Raw genomic sequence first — 15,170 nt, 5'->3', positions numbered from 1 at the left:
AGGGAATGGTATGAAGCTGTGTCAGGGGAGGTTTAGGCTGGATATAAGGAAAAGGCTCTTCACCCAGAGGGTGGTTGGGCACTGGAACAGGCTCCCCAGGGAAGTGGTCACAGCCTCAAGCCTGACAGATCCAGGAAGCATTTAGACAAGGCTCTCAGGCACATGGTGTGACTCTTGGGGTGTCCTGTGCAGGGCCAGGAGTTGGATTTCAATGATCTTTGTGGGTCCCTTCCAACTCCAGATATTCTGTGATTCTCTGGCTGGAGAGAAGGGAATGCTTGCATTGCTTTCTCCATAGGGCTGGAAAGCATTGTCTCTTCCATCCTTTTTTGGAAAAGCATGGTCGCATCATTGCTCAATGGATTGTTTGTCATTTTACATTCCTCCCATTTCTCTATTTAAGCATAAGAAGTTATTCCTGTTAAAATTGTTCCTATACCAGTATTTGAGCAGTTTCCTCCTCCACTGAGGTCTTTGATCCTGAAATGGGAAGTCAGGAGGAATTTGCACCCTGATCTCATTCACTCATGCACTTGAGCAGCCTGATCACACTCCTCATGTCATGGGCCTTCACAGCACCGCACAAAAAGCAAGAGCTGGAAATTAATTGTGTTGGGGGGCTCTTGTAGGGTTTAACTGTGCTGGCACTCAAACTGTAATTATTGGAGGGCAGTTTTCTTTCTCTCAGCATAGAGATAGTCAGTGAATGTTAAGTTTTGTAGCTGGGAGTCTGAAGTTGTAAAAATGTAACAGTGCAGCTCCTACCTTGTTCAGTAAGGGTCAGAATCTGTAGCTGGATATCATCAAAAACAGCAGCGTGGACTTTTATGGAGTAGCTGAATTGAGGTCACTCCATAAAATGCTGCCACCACAGTATTTTAGAGGCCACTGTTGTCTATTTGTGGAGCTGCCTATGGGAGAAGGGCTTATGTGGCACATTGGCACCCAGGGAGGGGACTTCACCTCTCCCCTCTCAAATGCATACCATGGGGAAAGGCTCATGAGTAGGGGGCGGCCATGGATGGATGCATGGATGGATGGATGGGAACTACAGGAAATACTGCACTCAAATGGACCACGCTTTCAGACAACCACTCCATATCCTGCACTGTGATTTCTGCTCGGTCTTGTCACCCCTGCATGGACACTGCTGTGCTCACACACCCTTCAGCCAGCTCCAAGTCCCAGAATCATTGCTCTGTACCTGTGTAACACCTTCTTCAAATCCTTTGATGACTTCTTGCCTGCCAATCTTGAACCTGAAAGGCTTGTTTCTGTCTCTGGAGGAATCAAACTTCTTTCCATTCTGTAACATTCCTGCCAAAACAAGACACACAGTTTCAATCTGAGCTACATCTAATATGAGCTAATTTACGTGCTGGAGGAGAGGGAAGGAGTGAAAAATTAATGTCTTGGTCACATCAGCTGCTCATTTCCATTTTCACTTTCAAGCCTCATCCAAAACGGATAAGGCAGGAGGGTCAACCACAGTGGTACCATATTGTTACATTTTCCTTCCTGTAATTTAGACTCTAAAATAGAAATATATTATTTTTATTATTCTCAGTGCAATAGGTTGGAACCCATATTGTACCAAATGCTGCACAGACATATAGAAGAGCTGTTGGTCACACACAGTGGAGCTCCCTGCCTAAGTGGATAAAAGCAGGAAAGGAACAAGTGGGGGGCAGCAGAAGAAAGAATCCCAATGCAGGTGTCTGATGCAGGCTTGCCCCTGAAGACCAAAAAGCTCCCTAAAACAAGCCTGCAGAAAAAGAACCCAAATGTAACATAGATTTGCCTCTGTTTACTTTTTGTTAAATGCTTACCATTTATTTTAAGGTTTCTTTTAACAGCCTAAGTAACCGAAGGGGACAGTTCTTGCAAGTTACCTTGTGTAGTAACCTGGGGCTGCTGTCCCACAGCTCAGTGCAGCCAGCAGAAGCTTACCCCCCACTTCAAAAGATAGGGATGTAGATTCAGGTTTGAGAACTCTTGAGCCAAATTGCTGCTAGTTAAATATCTGCAAATACTGAGCAGCTCCTTTGACTTGGTCCTGCAAATTTATACCAGAACAACTTGGAGGAACATTTTGTACCTTGGACTATTTACCTTCCCTACTGATTTACTCAGGAGCACCAGAACAATGTGTGTTAAACAAATGGGACCATTCCACACCAGATGTGTAAAACTCTTACATAACATGACAACTGCACACGCTCCTCCTCATGCAGAAAGAACAGAAGAGACTCTGCATTCACAAATACGAAAATAGCAAAGACATTTATATGAATGTTCTACTACCCTCGTTCTTTATATTTTCATTCAGCCCTGAGAGACAGTCACAGAACATGTTATTTGTTCCTGTGGATGGGCACAACTCTGTTTCAACCCATGGGTTTTGAACACATGCCCAGATTCTCCAACAAACACATAAAGCATCACAGAGCACTACATGATTGGCTATTCTCATTCTCTTTTCAAACAGTGGATAATTACGGTAGCTTTCAACTTAAGAGTACCTGGTAATTGCTTTTGCAAAGTGTTATACTCTGGATATTGAAAGGTTGGGCTGATATTTATGCAACAGAATAAATCCTCTCTTTGTAGTGTTGTAGTGCCAGTGTTCTGGGCATACACAATGACTCTCCTGCGCAAAGGGCTGGACAAAGATAAATTCATTAATCTGACAAAGTCTTTGGTTGAAAAGAACATTAACAAGTCCAGCTTTGACAGAAAATGCTGAGAAACAGTGTCTTTAAGATACAATATGAAAAATACAGTCTTACTAGTTTCTTTCCATTAAAGCAGTTATATTAATAGATCAGGCTGATGCACAAGTTTTATTTTCCAGTGAAAGTCATCAGTTACTGTCCAAACAACAAAAAAGGCATATTTTGCTTGCTTAAAAGGTCTCTGCTATGAATCAAAGGTAAATATGAAGAAAAACAAAGACTGAAAAGGTAGAATTCCTTTTATCAACCTTTAGGCTTCTAAGATGTAGCCAGCTACTTCTGAGCTAATTACTACGCTTGCCTCTGTAATCAAATCAGAGAAAAATGCACTTTCAGGGGGCAATTCATCTAACAAAATCTAGGGATCTACATTAGGACATAATCGATCACATCCTAGCACTGCCTATTTCTTTGCAATGCATAAAGGGAAGTCCAAACAACTAGCTCAGACATAGATGTCCCCAAATTCACTAGTAGTTACACCAGTGGTGATGGCACTCTAGACTTGCAGTCACGAATACGCAGTATTTGATCATTTCAGGGGGGTTCACTGTCTAGATATTTTACAGCAATATTAAAAACAAACGCCATATTAAGGCAAATTAGCCATTGGCCAAGTCCGACATTTGTCAAAGTTGGTCCTTCAGAGACACCTCTGTGTGTGTATAAGGCCTTAGGAGGAAAATTATGGAAAAACCTGCCCATAAGGAATGTTCCATAACCATCACCATTAGTGCTTGTCATAGCCCTTAAGTTTTTCACAGTAAAATAATGAAGTATTGCATGTGTGCTCTGATGCAAGTACATAGGATTACAGAATCACAGAATCAGTTAGGTTGGAAAATACCTCTGAGATCATCGAGTCCAATCATTGACTGAACACCACCTTCTCAACTGAGGGCCACATCCAGTCTTTTCTCTAAACACTTCCAGGGATGGTTGACTCCACCACCTCCCTGGGCAGTCCACTCCAATATCTAATCACCCTTTCTATGAAGCATTTCTTCCTAATGTCCAACCTAAACCTCCCCTGGCACAGCTTGAGGCCATGTCCTCTCATCCTGTCACTGGCTGTCTGGGAGAAGAGGCCAACCTCCACCTGGCTACAACGTCCTTTCAGGTGGTTGTAGAGAGCGATAAGGTCCCCCCTGAGCCTCCTCCAGGCTGAGCCCCCCCAGCTCCCTCAGCTGCTCCCCATAGGACTTATTCTCCAGACATTTCCCCAACTCCGTTGCCCTCCTCTGGACTTGCTCCACCACCTCAATGCCCTTCCTGAACTGAGGGGCCCAGAACTGGACACAGCACTCAAGATGTGGCCTCACCAGTGCCCAGTACAGGGGGAAATGCACACATTATGGAATATATTACCTTAGTGATATCCCCAAACCCCTCCACACAGGCTGGGAAGTCACACCAGCTCCTGCACAAGGCTTTCCAGCTACAGACTAATATGGATTCATCTGTAATATAGAAATCCAGCCTGCATATGGGGGAGGGCAGGCGGAGAGAAGCAGATCTGGGGGAACTCTCAGGAATATCATATAATCCTTTTTGAAGTATTTGATCTTAAATTTAAATGACAGTCCTTCCTCACAGCAATTTTATTTTTAAACACATCATAAAACCTTATGATTCTATGAAATGGAAGGAGACTATTGCAGAATCCCAATATTTAATAGTTTTAATATTAAAACCTAGTACTGTCATTGCAGTTTGCATGTTCAAAGCAGTATGCAAACATTAATTATTCTTCACATTAGCCCAAGGAGGTAAAGAAGATATTTATTATAAAATAGCCTCAGCCTGCGAGTTCAGATTCAGATGCAAAGTTCCACAACACTTTAGTATGCTTTCACTTCGTTTTGTAAGGAAATCCCATTAAAACACTTAGCTTAAAGCTCTGATGGTTTACTAAACATCCCACATCACACCAGTGGCAGAATCAGAATTAACTCTTCAGAGATTCTGACAACAGCTCCCGGACAATGTTTCCCATTTAAAATAATATTTCCATCTGCCCATGAGCTTGCTAGTCTGATATCTCATATAAAAACTTACTCATTTCACTATCAAAAGCCTATAGAAGATGTGTTAGGCCTTGTAGAAGAAAACGGGCTTTTCTATATTTACAGCAGCATCCTATTTTCAGCAACAGCCGAAGATTCATGAACTCAGAAATGTAACCTCCTCTGTCATCACCTCACTGCTTTTAGAGGACAACCCGGGATTCAAAGACTCAGATGTGTCTGTATCTGCTGAAGCTCTGGCAGGAGGGTCAATTTTTATATGAGTGCCCTTTAAATGCACATCTAGACCAGAAATGAGTCACAGTCCCCATGTGCCCTGGAGAAGTTCCGATACGGATTTAGATCTGAACTTTAGATCTTTTTTATCTCTGTTTCTGAGAGTTAGAGTCTACTATTCAGGCTCCTGGGAACTAAAACAGCACAATGCTTTATTTTCTTTCTTGCTAATGCATCAATTGATTTTTTTTTGGTGGAAAAAATTGATTTAGTTAATATTCTTGAAGAAGGATGGATGCCCATCTTCAGCCTGCATCTTTATCTAGCTAACAGCAAGGAGAAAAAAACCTCCACAATCTGGCACTCAATAATGACATTGTTTTGCCAAGTCAGAACAATCAATAAGACTTTTGACTGAGCAAGGACATCTAGATGCCTATATGGTTACCTGTTACCTTGATTCTGAAAGGTAACCATCATTGTATTAAAATAATTAATTGTACAAACTTGATTATTGGAATATGGTGTGGATTGGAAAACCTTCTGATCTACAAGATGTCCTCATTAATAACTAGGTTTTAAAAATTAAGCAGCTGTAGAAAAGGAGACGTTTCAGATCAGGGGTCCTGCTGAATCACTGAAGTTCAGCTCACTGAAGCTGCAGATAAAAGAGCAGACAAATCATTTTGTTAAAGAACATGACCAGGGATCCATCCAAACTGCCTAAGCTATAATGCCATTTGGGCTAAAACAGCAGTGAAAACAGAACTTCAGTCTAGATTTAACACAAGTTATTACTTCTTATTAAAACACAGGTGTGTCCGCACCACCTTTTAACACGAATTAACTGAGGTCAGTCGACCTCAGCTAAGATCCCATTATTGAAGTCTGTTTCCTAAGGGGAGAGGGCTAATGACACTGTCTGCACTTGCCTAATAACTTCTGAATATTTGAGCCAATTTCAACCCTCTTTGGCAGAGGAGTGGGGATCATACCAACATGAAGATCTCATGCACATAATGAAAAAAATCTGCATAGGAAGAAGAGCCTGTAAGTGCTTCTACCACGAGAAAGGTTCAATCTTTGTTATCAGAGAAACTATTATTGAAGAGAGGTCAGGAACGGAAAGACTGGACCACAGTCTAAGTTTCTTTCTACTTCCTTTTCTTCCTTCATCTGAGAATAATTCAGCTGGGAATATAGCCAACTACAGAACACAAATCCACAGAGCCAGCCCAGCTACTAGACACCTAATACACCTACTGTCCCAACAAAACCCTGCCCCAAACCATGGCCAAACTATTATCTATACAAAAGATGGATGGAGAGAGAACACTGAAGGCCATCCACAGACAGTCTGTCAAGCTGTGTCTGAACTTGGAAAATCCGTGTGTAAATGTCACTCCTATTGTTATCTATCTCAGAGGCAGAAACTGTGTCTCTACCTGTCATCTAGGCTACTTCTATGGTTAATGGAGAAAGAGAGGTATTGCCAAGAGTGATTCATCCCACCTAGATTTAGATGTTAGGGCTGAAATAACCTTCTGGAACTGTTTATCATTCTCAGTCAACTACCTTACAAAAGTAAAAAAAGTTAACAACATTCATTCCAAACAGTAGACTGCCAGGTTTTTATAGGGCCCTGGTGAGGAGGTATTAACTCAGCCATCCATCCCTAAATGAAGAAGATCAAATGGCACCCCAGGCTTCACTGACTCCAGTGTTTACTGAATTATTTGTCTTTGCAGCGTTGACAAATTCTGGGAACCAGGAGACAGAGATCCTAATCCAGGACAAATCCCTTGATTTCACTAGTTGTTCTCCTTTTATCCTGTACAACAGGATTGACTTCCCTCATAAGTATAGAGGGGATAAATTGAATTGAATAGGGGACTTTCAAAAGACAGCATCTTTCATCTGCAAAGTATTCCATTCCCTTATTTTTTCAAACAGTAGTTACCTATGGATCATAAGGACAATACGTGCACTTGAAGACAGCTATTTTCTGAACACTTTTTGGCAGCAGAAAGAGAGGCAGATATTCAGAAGGTGTTTCTGGGACAATATCCTGTTTCATTTTATGTAGACCAGAGGCTCTTCATGACAAGGACTATATTCTGATGCCCTTTAATGCAACAACCTTGTAATAAATCTGTGCTGTTATGAACTTGTCATTTCATTTGGTTCCTAGGACTCTCCAAGGCAGCATTTGCTGCAGTTAATGTTGCTGTGGGTTAAGAATTTTTGATCTGAAGTGTTTCTTTTTTCTCATCAAATATATAATTTCTATGTCAAGATATGTTGCTATTCTGTCAGGAGAATATCACAAAGGCTGGTAATTCTGATCTTCCCCCCATTTTCAACCTGCAACTATTACTAATAAACACTTTTAGTCTGGAAAATATATTATTTGGAAGTTTTCTGTAACACAAAAGCCCTTGTGTCAACATTGATGCCTTCCCAATGTATAGAGGAAGGCACAGTTCAGCCCAGCAGAGGAGTCACATAGGAGTGGTGGGAGAAACACATCCACAGTCATAAATTACATCCCAGGTTGGTTCACACCAGCAGAACTCCACTGACTTCAGTGGTGTTACTTGCACCTCACATTAAGATAGATCAGTTCTCTTCAGGACTCAGTTCTGACATACTGTGGCAAAGCAGGACAACCTCTCTGCTTTCAGTGGTGTTCCCACCCAGCTTGTGGCTGAGACTCAAGCTACTACACCTGAAAAACTGGTGGTTTCCCATCAGGAACAAAAACAGTCTCAGTGGGAAGTGGAGAGATCTGGGCAACACTTTTCTAGGCAAATACAGTTGGTGCCATGTGTTTCTGCTTCCCAGGGAAATGCCTAGAGGACTTAACATGCCTCAGCTCTCCAGCTCATTACATCAGATATGTGTCAGCCAGACATCTCACACCTCCTACATCTGCTTTATTATCTCAAAGTCCAATTCACTGTTTTACACTTTTTTGTCATAACAACAGCTCCCAGTAACCTTTAGTTACACCCGGCCATGAGCCTCCTCCCAAACCACCATGCAGCAAGTACCACATACCTCTGATTTCCTTGATTTGACTTCCAAAGTAAACTCTTCTGGAGAAATTTATCATCTCATCAATTTTGCTTGTGACTATCGTAATGGAAATAAAGAATGTTGAGTATGAGCTGAAGGATGCCTTTATTTCCTACACCATGTTGTGTTGGGGGCCATCTTACTGTGTCCTGTACAGGGTCTTCGGCAACTGAACTGAGAAGGGAAGCTTAGCTTTTCAAGGGAAAAGTTCAACAATAGAGGTTTAGTACCACTGCAACACTCAGTTTTATCCTGCTAACATCTTCTCTGCTAACGTTTTCTCTTTTTTTTTCCACAAGGCCTTATGTGGAAAAAAGGATTTACTGTCTTAGACTGTATTTTCCTGACAATTTGCAGCCACTTAAGAAAAAATCATTAATACTTTAAGGGAATTTTCAGTCTAGAGGGATAATAGTTGAAGAAAAGTGAGGAGGGGGATGTGCACATCTCTGCAGCATATCAATTCTTTGCCACAATTTTTTTGTTGTGTTCAAAAAGGCAACAGGATGGATGCGAATGTGCCATTTGTTGCCATGACAAACTGACTTAAAGTGAAGAAATGGAAAATGGATAGTGGTGGTGGTCACTTCCCAGTTCCTGCTGCCACAGCACACTTCAGTAACACTTGATCTTTTGAACACAGCAGCCTTGCTGCTTCATTTTCTTCATGTATTAGATAGTCATATATCTTTAATGAGGAGTAAGAGCAGCACAATCAATTATTTACTATGCAGCTGACAGCATGCAATGAAGACACAACAGACAGCTCTTCAATAATGCATCACCGTGTGCCATGAATCAGTGTTGCGTACAACTACAAGACAATATGAAAGAGCCTTGCACTTAGCTCAACTTCACAGCCAGGAAAATTACCTACAATTGTCTACTGCACTCTGCTGAAAGGAATTATTCTGTCCTAGCAGCTTTAGGGATTTGCATATTTTTTAAGAGAAGCAAAAGTAGATTCACCTCCAAGGCAGATATAAGGCTCACTAAGCATATTCTACCTGAGTTCTAAGGAGACCAAAACAACTCCTCTGGTATCCTGTTGCCTTAAGAAAGTCGTTTTATTTTAAAAGTTTGATTCTGTTACTGTTACAAAGTTCAGCTGTAAAATATACACGCACCGCAGCATAAGGCAAATTTCATTTTAATCACCGTGGCAGAATCAGGTCAGTCTGGGGATGCTAATAAGTGTGATGATAGATGTCTAAAGCAACATTTTAGAGAGAGTATATTACTACAGAAATACTTCACATCTCTTGCGTCTCTACCCTTAAACACCACATCCTGTAACACAGGGGCTGGAGGGAGAGGGAATGTTCCCCACTGGGGCAAGTCTTTCTGTCCCTGCCCTCTGGTACCAGCCAAGAAGCACAAAGAGCAGTTTCAAGCATGGCTGTAATACAAAGAAGACATTTTGCAAGATTTCCCATCCAAACGCAAACAGCAGAGCTTGGCCAAAGAATTCTGGGCACCTAGTGCACCAAGACAACAGGCCAATACAATTGATCTCTCTTTTTTCCCATTTTGGTTTCATTCTCCGTCTCATCCTATGCCACATGCACTACCTTTCCCCTCACCCATTTTTTTCCCATGGTTGCCTATGCAGTGGTGGTATGGATTTGATGGTTTAGCCTGTAGCACACATGACTGTGCAGGTGATCTCATGCTGGGAAGTTACACACTTCAGTAGTGGGTTAAATCTCACTGAAACAGGTGTGAACGTGACAGACACCTGTCTATCAGAGCACAGCACGAGAAGGGCGCAAGGTAGGACTCCAAAGCTTCTCAATACAGATCTAGGTGCAGGGAGCATAGAAAAACACCACAGAAGGCAGAAAAGGATGTTCAGACGTTTCTTGGGAAAGCTCTGAGCATGGCTCCGAGATCACATGATAGAGGGGATTTGGGAGAAAAGAACTAGCTTCTTAATTCCTCCTCTGCTCAGGGAAAGAGTATATTGAATGATCTGCCACAAGAAACGCCTTCCCAACTCAACATGACAATACTGCATCAGCAGTCAGGTGTGCTTTGGTAATGAGCTGTTCCTAGGTTAGGCATTCTTTGATTTTTCAACTGTCTAGACTTGCAGGATGTGCTTCTATTCCCTTCTGATTAAAATTTGTGCTAAAAATCTTAATTTATCCATGCAACACTTTCGATTCCCTTCCCTTAAGGTAGCAACAGCCTAGTGACAGATCTACCCATCTCTAGTAGGGCATTGGATTAAGAGGCTACACAGAGAATCATAGAGTGGTTTGGGTTGGAAGGGACCTTAAAGATCATCTTGTTCCAACACCCCTGCAATAAGCAAGGACACCTTCCACTAGACTAGGTTGCTCAGAGCCCCATCCAGTCTGGCCTTGAACTCTTCCAGGAATGGGCCATCCTCAACTTCTCTGGGCCAATAAATTTGAGCATGAAAAAGTATATTATTAGTGTGTTACCACTTAACACCAAGATGTTAAAATGGTATGTTGGTCTTTGGGGCATTCAGAACTGAAAAATGAGTTTCTCCCCATATCCTTGGTGAATGAATGCTTCACAGAGGAGTGTTTTGCTGAGACTCATCTTGATAAACACAGCAATTGTCTAACACCATGAAAAGGACTTAGAAATTACTCTCTCCTTAAATTAGGTGGAGAAAAGGAAAAACATTTTTGGAAAAACAGACAGAGACATACAGGATGCAACCAGAGAAGTAAACAGTTTATAAAAACGGATGTTGACGGAGTCATGTAAAAAGGCACAGTCAATATGCCAAGATTACATATATTCTAAATAAGTCAGAGGCTTACACTGCTGTTCCATCATGATCTCACATGTACATAAAACATACATAACACAGAATTCCAATGCTTTTTATCCAGGGTATCCAACTTTTTGATCTAGACTGGTCAGACATCCCTGTAATATGTCTTATTTTAGAGATGTGGTGTAACCTTCCTGGCTGGCATTATGCAACATCCCCTCCCTTCACAAGTGTTCGGAGAATTCCTGGGGAGTCAACTCCTCCTGCCTGCGATTTTGCGCAGGAAAATGAGACATGACTTCACTGATACCAATTTGGGACTACCAAGGGGCCTCACTCCAGCATAACACACAGTTTCCAGGGTAATCAGGTGAAACACACTGCTATTTCACTCCAGGGATGAACCCCTTACTGGAATGGAGAAGGACAGGTACCTTGATGTTGTGCTCTCTCCATGGACATGGACAGACTGCAGACTTCTAGATAGCTAAAGACAGTTGATCATAATTCCACCCATAATGACTTGATCACAGTCAAGATTAGTGAAAAAAATGAAGTTTAAAACCAATCAAGGTTTTGATTTGTGCACCATACACCTTCCAGTGGATTATGTTGCCTGAGGTCCTTTAGACTCGGTGACCGCAGACCAACCCAGTCACTTGCTGTGCAGCAATACATACAACAACAATGCTGTAAAGTAACAGAAGATAAAAGCCTTAAATGAACTCTGAGAAGGGTTCATTAACAAGTTATGTATTGGGTAACTCTTATTACATTGCCAGAAGCTCAGCCTACCATTAAGATCAGACAAACCCAGCACTTTGCTGAGCAATCTTTGTTGTTTGCTGCAAGACTCCACTGGAAGAACGTCTTATTTGGATACCTTAGTTTTCTAGGCTGTCTTTTTAAAATATATATGAGATACACTCATCAAAGGGAAAAGTCTTTTCACAGATGTATAGTTTGTTCTTCCCACTCACAAGCAATGCACCTGCTTTCACAAAAAAAAGGTTATTTTTGAGGTATTGTTTTTAATGTAAACAGTGTTTTATGTGCTCCAAGGCAGACTCTAGCAGTGTCATAAATATCACACTGTCTGTAAACACTAAGAGTTTGTTCTGAAATACTAGCTATAAAATTCTCCTTTTTTTGCCACATTTGTTTCCTATTTTTGATCATCATTCCTGATGTTGCAGATTCTCCCTGGTGTAAACTGGCACAGTTCCCCTGATATTAATGAAAGTACGAAAACATATGTGGTAGCTTGAGACCTGGATCACAGCAATTTAAGTCTAAGTTCAATGATGTACTCAGGACTATCCTCCAGAGCAGAATCCTGCAAGAATATGGAACAATGTAGATTTGTGATAAGAGTAAAAAGCTGGATGTCAAAAAGAATAGGTTCTGTCACCAGAGAACTGTGTAAGTATAACTCACCTTCATTTTATTCCCTGTGAAACAAGGAGTATAGTTTCACCAGGGTCAGCCAGCAATAATACTAGTAATTAATATATTTGCCTTAGATATCCTGAAAGGCTTCATTCAGTAAAACCTTAAAGTATTTTCAGAACCACAGTGGAAGGGAGCTATTAACAGCGCGGTTTGTTCTTATAAATAGGTCTTTTCCATCACTAAGTTTTGATCTCAGTGATCTTATAAAAGAACTATGGAAAAACTGGCAGCTGTTATCTTGACAGATGGGTCTCTGCTGGACATTAGACAGTTGTCTCTCTGAAGAACAACAGGAATTTCCCAGTGCCTGTATCTATTTTCATCTCCTCAACAGACCACTCATGTCTTGGACTAGTGAAGAAGCAAGGAGAATGCAAAATAAACATTTTAAGGAAAACATCACAGAGAAAGGGGTGAGAATCAGAGCAGTACCACCTATTAGTGACTTTCTCCTTGAGTTTTACTGAAGTGACAGACAGAAAAAGCATCAGAAGTTTCTTATAGAGCCAATGGATACAAATAGGCACTTCCAGAAGGTGGGACACAGAAAGCCTCTGTACTGAGTGAAGTGCAGCCTATAGTCAGCTAGCAGGACACGGTATGAGGGTGCACCTCAATCTTAAGCTCTTTCTAAAATTTAGCAGCGTCATCCACTTTGGATGTAGAGCTTTGAATCTGATTTTAAGGAAAGACACAAACCTGAGAAAGAGTCATCCTTTTTAAGGGGTGGTCAGTAGAGAGGGTGCTGCTGCCCATCCTTTTTATTATAAAAACTTGCCAAGGCACACCACAAGTTCAACTTCATCTCAAGCCTGAATTTAAACTCATGTTCTTCACATTTTCTGATGGAATTCTCACCACTGGAAAACCAAACACCCAACGGGATCACCCTCTCTGTTCCCTCCCTGAATCTGTATGGTAGCTGGAAATGGAGAATGATGAAGGGAAGAGAAAACTAAGCAAGTAGTAATGAAGGAGGTCAGTGGGATGGACAGAGACCTGGATCCCAAACCATAGACTCATAGAATGGTTTGGGTTGGAAGGGACCTTAAAGATCATTTTGTTCCAACTCCCTGCCATGGGCAGGGACACCTTCCATTAGATCAAGTTGCTCAGAGCCCCATCCAGTCTGGCCTTAAACACTTCCAAGGACAAGGCATTCACAACCTCTCTGGGCAACCAATCCTTGCTCTCAAGACTTGTTAGATCAGCTGTGCCTGATGCTGTGTAGGGCTTGTCTCTGCATTGTTATCATTGACTTTGGAGGGAGTTTGAGGATGGACTGCATAGACCACAATAATAACTTTTTCTAAAAGCAAAAGTATTTTCACACTCTGAACTGCTGCAAACAAAAGACATTGTAAATTAAGCCAGTTTAGATACTACAAATAGAAATAGTAGTCGGTCCACAGACACAAACAACAGAGATAAACACTGCCAAAAATACCTCAATGGCTCAACAGAGTGGAGAGCAACACAAGCTGAGCTTGGACCAAACAGGGAAGCATTACATAAACAAATGTATTATTACCCCAACAACAAAAAGCCTGAAGATTTCGGACTCTACAGTGAAATGTGTAATATTATATGCAAAATCAAAGACAGAGATGGTCAAATATATTGCATAACTCACAGGAATTGCTGTAGACCAGACAGTGCCCTATCCCAGGTCACACTGTCTTTTATCATCCCAGTATGTGCAACTGAAAATATAGCATCCTATATGAGCAACTTACTCTATGAACTCAGTAAAAATCTGTTCCTAACAATCAAATGGCAAAAACATACAAACCACAGTAACAAAGTGTGTTTTTCTGTAGAAAAAACAATGGATGTCCTGTTCAATTTCAAAACTACTGGGGAAAAAACAGTTCAGGGTTGAATAGAATGAAACATTTTGCTTTAGAAAATAATAATAATAATAATAATAAAGCCTCATGTTCATCTGAAATGTTTAATTCCAGTGAGAATTCATTGCTGTGTTTTCTGATTACTAATATTCAGCTTTGGTGAGGTCTAGGGAGTTCTTGAGCACCAACCCCTTTCCATTTACAGAACATCAAGCATTGTTTAGCTACATCCAAGATAAAAGACACCATAGCTATTAAAGAACAAACATAAAAGGAAAACAGAAAAGCATAAATTCATAAGGAGTTTGATGAAGGGGAGGTACATCAGATAAAATTCAAGTATACAGACAGCCAAACCAGACAAAAAAAAGGTAGAACTGACCTAAAATTTGGATCAAGGAAACTGAGATTTATATGAGAGGGATACAGTTATCTGGCCTAAAATAATCATTCACCCACACACTCAGGGGTATTCTATATTGCTTTTAAAAATAATTGAACAGATCTTCCCCGACCAGGTAACATGGCTTACTCTGTAATCCATAAGATGTAATGTTATGGAACATTTAAAAGCTCAGTTCATTTAAGTTGCTGCTTCCATTTTCCCATTTTGCACAGCAAAGAAAAAAGACTGTGGCAGTTAATTTCTTTCTGTTTTGTGCACCATTTTAATGCTCACACACGGATCTGCTGATTGACTGACTGCCTGCACAGGGAGTTTCAGTGATCCCACTCCCAAGGGCAGCAATCACCCAGGGTGCTGAGCCTTTGGAAATCATTCATCAGAACTGTAAGTATTCTGGCTGTTCACATCATGAAACACTTGCCAGGAAAAAAGGAAATAAAATGGAAAATTACAGCTATTACATTATTTACTGTATCAAAAGTCTAAGACAGCCATAACAATTCTGGTAATTCATGATCTGTGCATATTTCTGTAATTTTTGTGTTCTTTGCCTTTTTAAGTCACATCACCAGCCTTGCCTGTGCACTCTCTGCCCCAGGGTTTGCCTTCTAGCACGAGGATGAAATACTGCTTTCTGTCCTTATGGATCTT

At 41.1% G+C, this 15,170-nt stretch overlaps 1 protein-coding gene across 2 annotated transcripts in view; it reads right to left on the bottom strand.

Moving 5' to 3' along the window:
• The window catches only part of FKBP1B (FKBP prolyl isomerase 1B), a 45,539-nt gene that overhangs the window by 2,027 nt on the left and 28,342 nt on the right, over positions 1-15,170 (bottom strand). For both annotated transcript variants that reach the window (XM_064650658.1, XM_064650657.1), the window contains one exon: positions 1,205-1,317. In XM_064650658.1, the coding sequence (XP_064506728.1) occupies positions 1,205-1,317 (113 nt within the window). The remainder of the gene's footprint in view (positions 1-1,204; positions 1,318-15,170) is intronic.

The sequence above is a fragment of the Pseudopipra pipra genome, chromosome 3 (assembly GCF_036250125.1).
Source record: "Pseudopipra pipra isolate bDixPip1 chromosome 3, bDixPip1.hap1, whole genome shotgun sequence".
NCBI lineage: Eukaryota > Metazoa > Chordata > Aves > Passeriformes > Pipridae > Pseudopipra > Pseudopipra pipra.
This window is presented reverse-complemented; position numbering and strand designations above follow the sequence as displayed.